Genomic DNA, 15,767 nt, shown 5'->3' with positions numbered 1-15,767 from the left:
TGAAAGAGATGGGAAGGATTTCTGTGTCTCCTTATTGTTGCACCATTTAGTGTTTTCATTTTATCCAGCCAGGTTGGTGTGCAGTGTGAATGCTTCTGTGACAGTGTGGAAGTGGGGATGGCTGGCTTTGAATCACAATAGGAATGTGATGTACAATGATTTTTAATGTCTGGAAGGAGGATTGGAGGATTGTAAAGGAAGAAATGAAGCAGAATAACTGAAATCCATCAAGCTGGAACAGTCTTCTGCCTCATTATTTCTGAATTTGAAGTGAAATGAGAAATGCTTCTGTCAGCTGAACCTATTGTGCAGTACTTCATCTCTCCTCACTCCTTTGTTCCTTGATATCAAATCTGCTTCAGCAACACTGAGGCTGTTCTGATGACTTTGTGCCCTATTAGTACATCTCTGAATGATGTCAATAGCAATAATTGAGTAATGATGCTGGTTGCTGGAATGAGGTTGTATGCTACCACGTGTTTATTTTCTCACCTTTGTTAGTGTTTGAAGTTCTTCAGTACTGCAGCACTTGGACAACAGTTCTTAGCCTTTGTCTTTTTTCTGTGTTGAAATGTGTTTGGATCTCTGCTCTAATTGATGCTCAACCTCAGGGTTACAGACTTAATTAGACATAATAGTATTTAGAGTGAACTACTGTTTTCTTAACTCTCAGTTCCTTAGAAGTGTTACTTGAAGTGGTTGACTGTTAATTTTTTTGGCCTAACTTCAAGAAGGAACTTTTGCACTCTCCCTTCTCCTGAGGCACCGTGTTGCACAGACCAGCCCTGATCCCTTTGGTCAATACTGCAACCAAATGATGATAGCTTTGAGATCTGCAGAGCTGAGCTCACGGCTCTTTGTGACTGTGCTCGCAGGCAGACAGGAATTCAAGAGCAAGTGCATCCAACTTATGAAATCATTCGTGAGATGATTCATTTGTACTTATTGCTCAGCCAGCACCTGCTTCTGGTAAAACTCTATTCCACTTTTTTAGTTTAGATCAAACTTTATTTCAGGGTGGTTGTGGAATAAAACACTGTTTTCTGCTTTACTTATTTGGTTTTATCCTTCAGATGCCACAAATGAAGGCACAACAAAAGCTTGAACCTTGAGAGCACTTTACATCCTAACAGCACTGCTGGTGATACATGCTTTGCACAGGCATTTTTTTGTCAGTCATATCTGCATTCCTCTGGAGTGCTGAACTAACAGTCCAGCCATGCTGGAACTGCCAGCAGTAGCAATTGCAGTAGCTCCTTTTTCATCCACTTTCCTATTTACTGAATGTCCTTTCTGTGTTCTGGCACAGAAACAAGAAGAAAGAGCAACTGTGAGTTCTTAGCTAGCAGAGAGGAGTGCTGAGTGTTCTTCTGTTCTTGGTTTCCAGCAAGCCAAGGCTCTCATCACCAGTATGATTATCAGTGCATCTCAGTGCAAGCTTTCAGTAGCTTCCTAGCTTCCTGACCAGGAGTGATGGTATCACCTAGCATCCATTCACTTGTCTGCCCTTGGTGCTTTGGGCTTTTTTGGAGTGGCGTTGAGGCCATCAGCTGATGTGTACAAGGAAACTCAGAAGAAGAAAAGGAAAGTGAGGCTACAGGAATCAGATTCCTGAGCATGGAGAAGGAATTCTTCTAGGCTGACACTTGGCTTACGGTGATTTATCTTTTTTAGGACAGCAAAAATAGGAGCCTAGTGTGAAGGACTGAGCAAACAGCATAGAAGCCACACATGAGGTGTACTATGAGGTTTAAACTGCTCTGGTAGTGCTGTAGCTCTCGCTGCTATGGCAGGAGGTAGTGGGGATGAAGCAGTTCTGTAGCAATCTAAATTCATTGTCCAGCAGCAGGTTAAAAATCAGAATGGAATCAAACTGGGAAACGCTTTACTGCCCTCAACTTAAAACTGCTGCCCCAAACTTGACATGACATTTGTACCTTTGTGCTGCTCCAGCCTTTCCCTTCATTGAGAGGAGAGGAAATAAGTCAGGAAAACATTTAGAGAACAGCTGAAGTTATCAAAACTGTATTCAGCATGGGAATGGTAATTGAGGTCAAACAGAACGAGTCTAAAAATGAAACAGCACAGGAGGGGGAATGGTGCTCACATCTCCCACCCATCTGTTCCTATGCAAGAACAAAGGGTCATTAATTGGCAATCACAAGTGACATGTGTAGAACAATGAGAGAGCATTTCTTAACGGTGCAGCTGAATGGTAGCAGGACATGTGTGGGGTGCTGGAGTTCTGTGCTTGTTGAAAAACTACTGTTAGAGTGTGATAAACCAGAGCCAGAGTCCTCCTGAGTGACTGAGGATGAAAACCCAACTGCTCAACTTTGTGTTACAGTCAGAAAGCCCAGCAAAATCCTCTGCTGGCGTTCTTGCTCTCTTTCCAAACCTGTGGAGTTCAGGCAGAATGGAATAACTCAGGAAGAGCCCACTTGGTTCGCAGCCAGTTCTCTTAAGTGGTTTGTGCCTGCTTAATTGTTTGGGAGGGAGAGGAGCAAAAGTGAATTAGTGAGCCTCGGTGGCAGATATTACTGTCCAAGGACCTCCTTGAGTTATTGTTTCAGTTGACAATGTAATCTTTGTCTAAACAAAATTGTGCTGCAAAGGAAGCAGAGCAACTTAAGCGGGGTTGCTGGAGATTAGAAACCACTGCTATGCTGAGCGCTCTGCAGTCCAAATAAACCCTTTTCAGCCTGTGGTTGCCAGCTACCGCTAATCTTAGGTTACTGTTAAGCAGTATGCAAATATCACTGAGAAGTAAGAGTAGGGATGGCCCCAGCAGAAGGTTTAGGAGTTGCTCGTTTCTGCTGGGAAAGCTCATTGAGAGCAATGACTTGCAAGGGCAGAGAGCAGCTTGTCTGTGTCATGTGGAGAGCCATGGGAAGAGCAAGTGAGGCCTGGCAGCTCCTGAACCTGGTGCCTGGTGGGGTGGGACGGCAGTGATCACACTGCTGTAGCTGTGAAGCAGAAAAAGGAGCTGCTGGAGGCTGGGGGCTCTGCACCATCCCAGCCTGCAGCCCTTGTGCACGCTGTGGCCCAGCCCTCATCCTGCAAGCTGTCCCTGGGCTGCCCTGCCTTGTCTCGTAATTCCTCTTCATGTATTTAGTACGTGCATTCTATCTTCTGAATTAAACATGCGAGAGATTCTCCTAATGGACATAAGTAAAACTGCTGGAAGACTGACTGTGCAAAATATTTTGAGCTGCTTCAGACTTGGTGAGGACTAGACAAAAAATTCTCTCAGATGTGTGATGGAGAAGCTGCCCACAGTCCCACCAAGTGGGCTGGATGCAATCTGGCAGATATTTGTTTTCTTCTTTTCTGCTGATAAAGCCCCAGCTAACGAGTCTGAAAGGCAGTTTCTATTTGGGAATTTGGGTGATTTCAAGCTAGCGTTGCAAATGCCTGACAACTCAGCTTCTGAAATGGTCTCAGTTCATAGCTTGGTTTGTTTTCCCAGGGCTGGGTGCTGTTAGATTGGCCACTTGCACTGTCTATGCTGGAGCTCTTGTGCAGCAGCCTGAGCTCTGGGATGAGTGACACGTGGTTGTGAACTCTGCTGCAGATGTGCAAGCAGTTTTTGTACCCAGCCAGCAACAGGGTAAGCCCTGCCTGGGGTTTGCCTCAGCTCTGCATTGCTTCATTTAATAATTAACTGAATGCATTAGGCAAGCAGAAGAGTGGCACTTGGGATTTATCTCAAATCTGGCACCTTTTGGAATAAGGTGCAGAACCACAGTTTTTCCTCTTTTGTTGTTTTATAAGCTTTACCAATTGCAGGAAGGTCCCCACAGTGCCTCAGTGAGTCAATGTGCTCACCCCCATAGTGCAGAGATCCTTTTTCAGCCCTTTGTGAAAGACTTGGAGGCATCTTGAGCACATATTGGAGTTCATTAAGGTTCATTAAGAAGTTCATATTGGCTGCATAAATTGAGGTGCCATAAGTTCACCTGCCAGCTTTATAGTGTTGGCAAATTATACGCTTTCTGAAACATTCACTTGCATGTTTAATGGGTTATTGGCAAAATGCTGTATTCCTATAAGCTGGTCTCTGTGAGGCTGCAGAAAGTACACTGATGAATGTGTGACTCAGCTGCATGGAAACTAGCATGACTGAAGGTAGAGGTGAAATGTAGGGTATGCAGTGATACAGCGGGAGTCTCACAGGAGAAGTATTGGGGTATATTTGGTCTGCAGTAAGATAGGTGCTCAGCAAACAAACTTGTGCCTGTCAGTCTTCCTGTGTTGTGCTTGTAGAGATGTTTGTTGCAAGTCACTTCATGGTGTAAAGCGTTTGATAGTTTATGGAGTATCTAGGCAACATTTTAGTGATAAACACAAAATATAAAGGCATGCTTCATCTTTGTAACCAGATCCTTCTCTGTGCTTAGCAGTCCAGTAGGACTTGGTTGTTTAAAGGTTATTCAAGGCTTGATGTCCAAGAATGGTGTATTATCAGACCACCTGTCTCCTTTATGACCCAATCCTATGAATACTCGGCAGCAAAATCCGTGCTGATGGAGGGTCGTTCTGCTTTAGACAGTGACCCATTTTCATAAAGCTCGTCAGGAATCCAGTTCTTAAATCTCTTGGAATCATCTGATATTTGAGCCTGCTACTCTACAGTAGAGGACAAATACCGACAGAGCTTCCAAACCCAACATCCACAACAAACATGGGAGTCAGCCAGGTAACCAAGCTTCAATTTGTATATGGACTGTGGCACCTGAATACAAAGCACTGTCTAAAGCTGAAATCCCTTTGTTTCCCAGTATCATACTCTGGAGAAATAAATAGGAAGGGTGCATTCAGACGGGTCAATGAGTCTGGATTTGGTGCTGAGGAGAGATGGCACTCAATGTGGCTGCAATGGAGAACAGTTCTGATAGCAGGAACTGCACCTGTGGGAGTGTTCTGAATGTGTGTGTATTTGTTATTACGATGGCTCAAAACCTGGCTTTCTAGTTGGGCAGTTCACTGCGGGGTGGCCTCGGATGGCTCTTCCTTTCTTGTGTATTGAGTTGGGATGGGAAAGGCAGATCTGGGCAGTTGCTGTACTTCAGTGTAGTGAAGGCCATTCACTTGCTCACAAGCTGTGCTCTGTAGTTTGGTTTCTGTCCTCCAGTGCTACTGCTTGTGAATATTTCTAGGAAACTTGAAGACAGATTCTTCCTTTTCTGCTTGATTATCTTCTACCACTTTATGAATGACCACAGTGTGAGCAAAGCAGAACTAAGGCATGCTTTTAAGAAAAGCTGCTCTGTTAAAATACAGTAATTCCTTTGTAGGCGGACTTCAGATTTGAGCAGTGGCTTTTCTGAACATCCTGCCTGAACCAATTACCCAACAAATGCGTTTAATGCACATCTGGAACCTTACCCGGAGTTAGCAGGGGTTTGTTAGGTCTGGTGTGTGGGGGGGAGGGAGGATAATCCTTTTATGACTTGGAGAGAGAAGGGAGGGAAGGAATAAAGCATTTCTCTATCCCAACTCTCAAACCTTTTGATTTTCTATATTTATGTAGTAAAAGTAGATCCCAATGTTTATATTGATAGATGTTTTCAAACAGGAAAATACTGCAGATGCTTGGCAGCCAAGCAGCAGCTTTGTTTGAGGAGCTGCCAGTTGTTGCCCTCATGCTCAGAGAGATGAGTGAAGTAAGTTTAGGGGGTCCTGGGGGTAATACAAGCTTTCAGAGCTGTAATTCTTCTTTTCATTGTATTCTGATGTTTCTCCTTTTACTTCAGAGTGTGATCTGTTCAGCACTGGACAGGGTGGTTCCTACCATGGCTGCAGCCTGAATCAGTCGCATGTTAAACACAGTGCGTGGTTCTTGTCTTGGGAGTGTGATTAAGCTTCTGGATGGGGGGGAAGAGACTCAATCATGATACCAGTGCTTCAGTGCCTGATGCCTCCAGACTAACCAGTTTGGTGTCTGCAACTGATGTAGCGACCAGCTGTTCCCAAAGGAAAAGACTGACTATACGTAGCCACATCTGTGTTGTGCTGTCTGCTCTCTTTCCCTTTTATGTATTTATTTTGGTAGGATGACTTGTCTGCTAGCACGAGCCCCTGGTCTGCAGTGCAGATATGCTTGGGTTGGAGGAGCTGATGGCACGAGGCCTCTGGCTGGGAGCAGCACAGCACCAGGCAGTGAGAGTGAGCTGTTGTGGCTGCTTTGGAGAGTACAGAACATGGGCTGCTGCTGGGTTGGGTGATTCTCTGCTTTTCTGTGCACTGATTGCAGCAGTGCTGTAGAACAGTGTGGTCAGGGTGCTGAGCTGCTTGAAAATGAAATTCCGTTGGCTCAGCTGCTTAACTAGCAGGACTTGTCAGTGCATTTTGTCACTGGTCCAAAGTGGAATGGACTGGGGGATGTGGGCAGGGGAAGCAGAGACATTGGCAGCAGCTCAGGTTACTCCAGCAGTAGGGGAACTTCAGCCTAAGGCTAATGTCAGACTGTATTGCCTTTGTGCTTCCTAATTCCCCCATTCAGAAGGACGTGTTATTCTGTACAAAGCTTACTGCACAGCAGATAATTAAATTTAGGTTTTTATTCTTAGGCTATATGTGATTTTGGAACTTGTTTGTCTGATTAAAAAAAGTGTAGTAAGCTTTCAGTGCAACTTGAATGTTACGACCTTCAGTGCTGTTGGGAGACCTTGAGATATATTTAATTCCAAGCTGCATCCCTCTGAAGTGAAGCGATAGATTCCCATGGGACCTCATTGTTTGTTTAATAACAAAGGGTTGGTCCTGTGATGTGGGTCAAACTGAGTTAACAGCTTGGTCTCTTGCTTCATCCCCTCGTGCTGCTTGCTTGTCCTTGTGCCTATATCCGAGTTGAACTGACTTCATGCTAAATGAATGCCTTTGGTTGGTGAGCCCACATGTCCACACCTGGGAGGGCAGGAGCTGAGCTGCTGTAGCAGGAGGGGAGGATCTTCAGAAGAAACCAGAAGTTATCAGATGCTGATAGAAGGAGATGTACATCCCTCTGTTCAAATTATCTGGTAAATGATGCACTCAAAATGCATTGTGCCTTTGTCTTGTATATCCATCATTCCAGACTGATGAAGCAGTGGAAACAACTGCCAGACTATTGATGAGACTGACTTGTTTGTATTCCCTGTCTCAGTTGCTTTAAAGGTTGGAGGTGATGATAGCCAAACTCGTTCTGCTCTTTGCTCCTGGAGTTTTGCCTGTATACCCCACGGGGTTTGTTGCATGAGTTTGCTCTTTGCATACTTCTGCAAGTCTCTGTCTCGTGGTGGTGTGAGATGTTATCTCACGAAGACCTTGCTGGAGAGATGATGGTTTTGGGCCTGTTTTTAAGAATCACAAGACTTAGATGGAAATTTGTTTTCACAACATTTCTAGGTTTCCATGAACAACCACTTCAGCTCTTAAAACAAACAAACAAGAGCAAAGCCTATTAAAAGCACTGCAACGGATGGTAGATCTCATATCCTTTGTCATAATAGTAATCTGTTCTGTGGGTTGGCTGCTGCACTTCATGTTGAAATTGAATCGCAGAAAGCAGCTCAGTCTTGTGAGGACATTTTCACATGTATGATATGAGAGAAGTGATGGTGCTTCCATGGCACGGGTGAGTTCCCAGCAGTGGTGGATGGCAGTTCAGTGCTGTCAAAGCACAGCCAAACTAGTCAGTGCTATAAGGGTGCTGTAGGAGCGGACCAGCTGCTTTGAAATCAAGACCCCAAGTAAACCTCTTTATTTGGGGAGGGGAAAATGAAACCAAACAAACTGTAAATAACTGTTTTTTCTTAGTCTCTTTGCTGTGTCCAGATGGACGCAGGAAAATGAATTTGGAGTAACATACTGCATTACTTGGCAGCTTACTTATAACATCTGTGCCTGTGCAGGTTCCTGGACATAGAAAATGGAAGAGGTTTTGTACACTTGCTGAGGTTTCTGGGTGGGATATCTACAACTGTCTGGACCTTTAGGTATTCTTCAGGGTGAATTGAATAGGAAAACTCATACTGTCTTGCTTGTTGTGAGCACGAGCTCTGTGTTGTAAACCCCAGGTAAGACATGGAAAGGTACAAAGCAGTAACACGTGCTCACTGCTTTCTGCCAAACTGGTTTTGTTCTCCAGGCAAACACTGTGTGTATTCCTGGCTGCTTACGAAGTGATAAACTTGAAGAGCTGTTGTTCAGAGGAATCTTTCTCAACGGACTGCAGTGACAGCATTGAGGAGAAGTTATTTTTGGGAAAACAGAAAGGGAAAAACCTAATTACCTCTTTAGGAAACATTAATAACATGCTAATGTTACAGCAGGGACATGTGACTTGTTCTCCTATTCAGAACTGTTTAAATACAAGTTGCTGTCTGCAGTGGGTAGGACAGACACTGGTATCTCTTGCTCCTTCTGAGCACAAAGGTATGGGAGGTTGATGTGCAAATCCTTGTGTGCTTTAGCGTTTTAATTAAGAAAACAGAAGTCCACCAGTTGCTGCTGGTGCAGTCCCAGGCCTCTGGTATAGCTGTAACACTGCAGCAGCATCTGCCTGCAGGAGTCCTTGAATCTGTGTCCTTCAAGTGTTCTATTCCTATACTAATTAAAATAGCAATACTGTACTGTAGTACTGTCAAATCTGGGAGAAGGGAACAAAACAGGTTAGCACCACAGCCTGCTGTAGCTGTCACCACACGGATCCCAACTGCTTGCTTTGTCCCCACAGCAGCAGCCCTGCAGCTCAGGTTTGTGCTGCTGGGCAATGGGATGCTGAACATGGACCTTTCCTGAATGCAGGCAGCTTCTGGGGGAAGCGTGGTTACCTGCTGGTCCTGAGTGCTGGCTAAGGCTGTAATTACGTGTCAACACCTGCTGTTTCACAACAGCATCCTGAGCTTGGCTCATCTCATAGGTAGGGTGCCTGGTTTCATGCTGGCTGCAAAATTGAGCAGTGCCTTACAGCTTGGTGTTAGAATACTTTCATAACAGGTCCAGAGAAACTATGTAAGATGGTTTACATGTTCACCAGAAATTGTCACAAACATTGAGGTTTGCTGGTTGTATATACAGATACAGATCTGTTTCAGATCAATCAGGCATGTGGGGATGGTGCCTCACAGCAATTGAGGCTGTGTGTGCTCCTTGTGTGGGACTGAAACCTGTGTCCTGGGGGGAACTGTGGTGGTTGTGCTGCTGGTTGTTCCCCTCCTGGAGCCCTTTCACAGCTCATGGTCAAGAATGGGGTCAGTGGGGAGCCCAGCTTGTAGCCTGAAGCTGTATGTCCAAAGAAAATAAGGCTTGACTTTGAGTTGTTGTAAAGTGGTGTGTTGTAAGTGACTGATAGAAGAGGGGAGGTGTGTTCAGGTCTGAGTCCTCAGGAGGCAATTGTGGTTTTTTTTGGAGTAAGTGACGAACATCTGAAGGTACAGAAGCAACAATAACTTTGTTGGAGATCTATGGGAAGAAACGTTGAGCTCACTGAGAAACTTGAGCACAAAGAGGCAGGAGAACATCCTTCAATGCAATGCTTTACTTTCTGCAGGTGTACTTGGATGTTTTGATTACAGAACTTTTTAATGTAGAGTGTGTGATGAAATCTATTCTGTAAAGACCCTGTAATTATGGAATACCTCTTGCAGGGTATAACCTGTCTTCGGGCATTCCTTCCAAAGGTCGTAAGCACAGCAGCGGGTGTCACAGGAGCTGCACCGTATTGTGGAGCTCAGCTGCGTTCAGTGTTTCCGTGGCTGTCCTTCTGACAAGCCTTTAGTGAATGAGCTGAATTATGGAAGCACTTTAGGCTCGCATGTTAATTAAAAAGAATGAAAAGCTAAAGGGGAAAGCTTCTCAAAGCTTCTCCTTGCTTGAGATGCCGGTACTGTTTCCAAGTAGTTATTTCTGGTCATCAACATTGTGTGCTTGAACTGTTTTGTTGCTTGATTTAATAGTTTGTATTTGAAATTCTTGATCCAAAGGTGCACACAGAACAAAAGGAGTCACGTCAGCTTTGTCTGAGAATGTTTTAAGGACATCCGCACTGTGTTTTATGACATTAACATGTTCATTTCATGACATCATAAACTCTGAATGACAAATGTGTTGTTTGCTGAGAGCCGTGTGAGAAGTAAATTATTAAAGGAATCTTATTAAAAATAGCTTGAAGGTTGTCCTTAAGAAATTTAAGCTGAAAAGTTGAATCATCTAAATATTCATTTAAATGAATCTGTTTTCCAAATGATGTTATAACAGCAGCAAAACTAACTATGGCCGTTCTTGTTTTTGCAGACCGTGAGGACCAATCCATTCTCTGCACGTAAGTGATCTCTGCTTTTCATTTGGGCACTTCTGGAAGGTTTGGTGACAAAGGGGAGGGTCTCAGGTCAGCGGTTTTGATTCACAGCTTGGTCCTTCTACCTTGACAGATAGTAAGTACTTGTTAAAGACAGGATGAAGTGGTGTTCTATGGAGGGAGATACTCTCATAATAATGTATTTCTCCTTATTGAGTTTTTACAGGGATGTGTGGCACTGAAGGATTGTAGTTTCAGAAATGTCAGTCAAGATACCTGAATCAGAGAGAATTCCTTGAGTATGTGCATCTGTCTGAAGTGCTGTATTACAGCTACTCAATATAGTGCCTTGGGGAGCATGAGTCAGTGTTGGGCTCGAAACCTGGCTGAGCAGCAGCAGCGCCTTTGACCTGCTTCAAACAAGGGAAATCTGGATGAGCTGATACTAAAATTTCCTTCTTTGTTTCTGTACGGATGCCTGAATTTGCCCCATGTGGGAGCAAGCTTCTGGCTCCAGTTTAAGTATCACAGGGATCTGGGGTGGCAGAGCGATACAAGTGCATGGTCTGGCTTATAGCTCCATTGAGTTGGTCTGTCCTTGGACTGCTGTTAGAAGGGGCGATCCAGTTTTACCTCCTTTCACACAGGCTGTGTTTGTGCTGCCTTTTAAGTTAGCACTGGGAGTTGGTGCTCCATCACAAGGCAGTTTAGGGAGGTAAGCTAGCAGAAAACCACCCTGACCACAGAATGCTGCTTTCCATCTGCTCACTTCTCTGGGCTAGCAGCGTGTGAAGGAGGGACGAACGTGAGCAAGGAAAGCAACAGGGAGATGCTGCAGTTGGTAGAAGTCAGCTAGTTAGACTGGTTTGTGTGTTGTGAAACCACACCATGGCTGTGCTGAAACTGCTTGCAATTAACTGTCTTGGATATAACTTGGATATACTCAATTATGTGAGTGGAGGAGGGAAGATGTGGTGGCAGCGTGCTCCTGCCTTGGCTTTGTGAGCAGTTGGCCATGTGTTGTGCCAGTGTGTAGCAGCTGCTCTGAGGCCATAGTTGGTGAGGGTGCCTGCTTCCTGAAATAGCTCAATGGTGAGATTAACTGCTGGGAAGGTTTTGTTTGACTGCCTGATTAACTGCTAGGTGCAGTTTGTTAACTGACATGAAGGAGTTCAGAGCTTCCACCTACTGCCTGTAAAAGAGTCTTAACTGCAAAATGAGAGGATCCATCTTCAGTCTCTCTGATAAAGCTGTGCTCTTTCAAACCATATATGTTGTAAATGCAAGATGCAAAAATACATTCTATTGCTAAGGTCAAGGCACAGTCAGCAATATAGGCTTGCCTAGTTCTCTTGTCCCTTCCCTTAGTAGGATTTGTTTTTGTGATAACTCCTTTGCATGCGGTGTACAAGACAGCCCTCAAAGCAGGAATAAGATCCTGGAGCACAAAAAGAAAGCTTTGTTCTCTGCCTGTTTGCGGGTGCTCCTTGTGGATGCTTCAACGTATGCTTGCCTCAGGTGAATTGTTTTGAAGTAGCTTTGTGGTTTGGGGCCTGTGCATGAACTTTGCACTCAATATGATCAGCTGTGACCACAGCGGTTAGAATGACAGTGCTGCAGGATTGACTGAATGTCTGATCTGTTCATCTATATGTTGAAAAGCCTTGAAGATCTAGTCTTCAATTTTGTTATTACCTCACCTGTAGGGTTGCCACAAGATTTTGATCCTTCTGAACTGAAAATGTGATTGAATCCTCTTTTATATCTGGTGCAGTGCACTTCCACATAGAATATGTGGGGCTTGTGTTATATTCCATGTCTTAGGTTCTAGGCCGTTGGTGAGCTGCTTAATGAGCAGCACCAGCAGAAGGAAGCTTCCTTCAGGAGGGTGAGGGTTGAGGTGGGAACATACATTACGATACTTAGAACTCAGGAGAGCATAATCACATCTACTTCTGCAGTCTAGAGCTGCTCTGAAAGCAGTCATAATACTGAGATCTTCAGAAATAACCCTTCTGGCTTATACCTCCAAAGTGACCAAATAGAATCCAGTTACGTCTTGCCTTTTGAGAATGGAGGGATGTGATCTACTGGTCACGAGGCTACAAGGATTCTGTGCTCTTGAGCATCGTTCTTCCACCACAGCCCAGGAGACTTTGCTAATGCTGTCCAACTATTAACACTGTCTGGATGCTGACTACAGAATAATATAGTAGGTGTTCCAGACTGCTGTGCAGGTTAACTTGAAATAATTTGGAGAACAACACCAAGACAAATTGGACACGGACATAAAAAGCAGCACATTAAAACCACATACATGCAAGGAAATATATCTTTTGAATAAGTAGTCTACAAGGAGAGCTGCTGACTACAGCACTGCTCCAGAGGTGGTTCTCCTATGGCCTTTAGCACAGAACTGTATTCTTTCATCAGGTTTGCATTTTAAGCTCATTACTTGACAACTGGTCAGGTGGGGTATTAAATGACCTCCAGCAAGACCATGGCAAACTTGTTTGTGTAGTTGACCAACAGGACGTCTAATACATTTTGCTCAAGGGTGGGTTAGTGTCCAGAACTTGTCTCTATTGCATTACTACTTCTACACTGAAAAGACAAACTGGGCATTTTCCTGCCATGCCACTGGTTTTACAGGTCTTCAGCTGAGGCAGGTATAAATACAGTGGAAGGAGTAACCGCACTGGAGGTGGTTTCAGAAACTCCTTTGGCAGTTCATGAAAGGCTTGATGTCTTCACATCCCAGACATGTCATCTCAGGACCTGATTCATCTGATTGACCCCAATCTTTAGTAAAGCTGAAAATCTTCACAATACTTTCTTTCTCCCCCCAGGAGTGACATATGCTAGTGAGAAAGGAAAGACCTTTTGCTCATGTAGATGGGTGGGGAGTTGTAGTGTGCCCATCGTTTTCCACTCTCTCATTGCTTTGACCCCAACTGTCTTTGTGTGCATCATGGAGATTGGTCTCCCCCAAGGCTTATTGCAGATCTGCCTGGTCAGCACCTTCACGTGTTGTCCCTGCCTCTAGGTGACCCAGTTTCCTATATTTTTTTTACCCTGGCTGTAAGGGTCAGCTCTCATTTAACACAGCTGGAGGTGCACTGCACCAAGTCTCACAGACTGCCAGGACCGGCATCCTTATCCTCTTGGCAGTCTGGAGTGCTCTGTTGGGATGTCTTTGCTTGTATGTCCAGATCTTTAGGAAACCCCAATGCGTTTGTGTGGGGAATCTCAGGGAACTGCAGTTATCTTCATGCAGGCAGTGTTGAAGTGAGTAACTCTTCACATCTACAGCTTAATGTAATTTCTAATGCAGTTAAGTCACTTACAGAATCATAGTATTACCCAGGTTGGAAAAGACCTTGAAGATCATCAAGTCCAACCACAGCCTAACCATAGTACCCTAACTCTAACAACCCTCTGCTAAATCATATCCCTGAGCATCACATCCAAAAGGCTCTTAAACACATCCAGGGTATTAACAATGTCTTAATCTTAGGTGATATGTAGATGTTTGAGGACTTGCTCACTGTTCTGGAGATAGCAGGGTTACGTGGAGGCTACCTGACTCAACCTGACCATCCACTGACATTGTATGAGGACTTTGTGGTCTGTCATCCCCAAAAGATGGGCTGTGCATAAACTAGTGGCATTTAATCTCTTCTCAAATTTGGATTCCACACCAGGAGTGGAAAAACACTGCTGCTTTCTCTGGATGCTTGTGTCAGCAGGACATTGTGTCCTTTGCCTAACATGGAGGCTGGGGAGCATTACTCACGTTGCCAACTGGTGTGGCTGTTGTTCAGTTCTCTAATCCAGACTTGCTGATGCAGATGAGTTTTTGGTCTTGGTGTAGAAGTATTAATTTAGAGTATAAAACTCTCTTTCTCATTGTTACTTCTCCCCCCTTTCTTCTTTTCACCCACTTGCCCATTCTCCATCTTTTAAGGAACCAAATGTAGGCAGTGCCAGCAGTTTGATGTTCCTTCTGGCTTAGTGGTACACTGTAGGCTCAGTGTCCATAAGAAGTCAATTACAGAAGAGCAGTACTTTATACTGTGTTTATACTGAAACTAAAACTCATACAGCAAGGTAAGATGTGAAATTGTGATCAGAAGCTGTGCAGGGTTTTCTGCCTTTGAGAAGCTACAGCTGCTGGAGTTTGGGGAAGTTCTATTGTTTTTCTTTGAATATTATTCTGTTAATGTTAAATAGAAGAGCCTGCCAGGCCGCTGGGGGCTGATGACCAAGATGAAGAAACTTCTTCTGTGGTATATTAGGAATACGAGAAATATTCCAACCTCTCCTGGATTTGTTGTCTTTAACTTCAAGGCAGCTTTTGGAAATTCAGACATGAAAATGTGCCCCATTGCACTTTTCTGAATCTAATAGATTCTAAATATGAGAATCTTACCACAAGCCAATGGTATTCTCAAAACTGAGACTAGGCTCGATAAACACTCATTTAGTGGATGCTTGCAGCCATACAAGGATATCTAATCTGAATTGGCTTCAGTAGGAGTGGTGGGGTGTGGAGGGAATAGAGGCTGCTTATTAAAGGACAACAGCAGCAAATACCAAGCATTTTTGTATACAACCTCTGGCCGGATTCCAGCTTGTAACATTCCCCAGACAACTGGTGTTGAGATGATGAGCAGCATCTAAAGGGGAATGGAGGAGCTGTAAAACAGCCTTGTAAACAGCAAGGCCTGTTAATGCCTCTTCTGTGCTAGTCCAAACTATCACTTACACCTCTTCATTACAGAGAATTAGTAGAGTGATTAAGGCATTCTTGTAATTGCAGGTCTCCACTGTAAATATCTGTTTGTTTATAACTGGCAGAAGATCTACTCGGTTGTGTCTGAGAATAAGTCTCTTTTGTTCTTTGCAGCCATTGTTGTGAGCACAAAAGCCTGTTGTTGGGCCTCTTACTTGCACAGTCACTTTTTGCCTGTGCTCCCATGCTTTGGTGCCTTGGGCCTCTTTGCATGAAGGGAAGTGTTGCTGCCTGCAGGACTGTTGAGCCGCAGGGCTTGTGAAATTGCCTGCTGAGGAGAACCACTGCTCCTTCTGCCAAGCATTCAGCCAGGAGCTCCTTCTGCTTCCAGATAACTGCCCATCCCAGGGCTCAGTGCTGAGCAGAACTGACAGACTGAAACCCTTTGGGCAAGAGAAGGTTTCGGTCCAGGTTCCCAGACTGCTGACCTCTTTGGTGCTTTGGAGAGATGACTGGTAATGGGATGCATTAGACACATCTGATCTCCCAAAGTACGTTTAAAACGCTTCATGGATGTGTTTGTTCAGCAGGAACTTAGCATAGGCAGCAAGACAAGGAGAAATCTCTGAATTTCAAGGCTATCTTGGTGTGTTTATATCCTTCTGCTGTGTGTGGTTGGTGGTGCTACATCTCACAGATGCTGCCTCACACCTGGTCTGCAGGTGGAACAGCTGGAGCTTCAGGATGAGA

The 15,767-nt window shown here is 44.5% G+C and overlaps 1 protein-coding gene across 7 annotated transcripts in view; it reads left to right on the top strand.

Annotated features, from left to right (window-relative positions):
* The window catches only part of MYH10 (myosin heavy chain 10), an 82,137-nt gene that overhangs the window by 18,682 nt on the left and 47,688 nt on the right, over window positions 1-15,767 (top strand). For all 7 annotated transcript variants that reach the window (XM_015879768.2, XM_015879766.2, XM_015879767.2 and 4 more), the window contains exon 4: window positions 10,279-10,306. In XM_015879768.2, coding sequence (XP_015735254.1) covers window positions 10,279-10,306 — 28 coding nt within the window. The remainder of the gene's footprint in view (window positions 1-10,278; window positions 10,307-15,767) is intronic.

This window comes from Coturnix japonica, chromosome 23, assembly GCF_054131305.1.
Source record: "Coturnix japonica strain WE chromosome 23, WE-NBRP24, whole genome shotgun sequence".
Classification (NCBI taxonomy): Eukaryota; Metazoa; Chordata; class Aves; order Galliformes; family Phasianidae; genus Coturnix; species Coturnix japonica.
The sequence above is the reverse complement of the archived record's forward strand: the minus strand, read 5'-3'. Positions and strand labels throughout refer to the sequence as shown.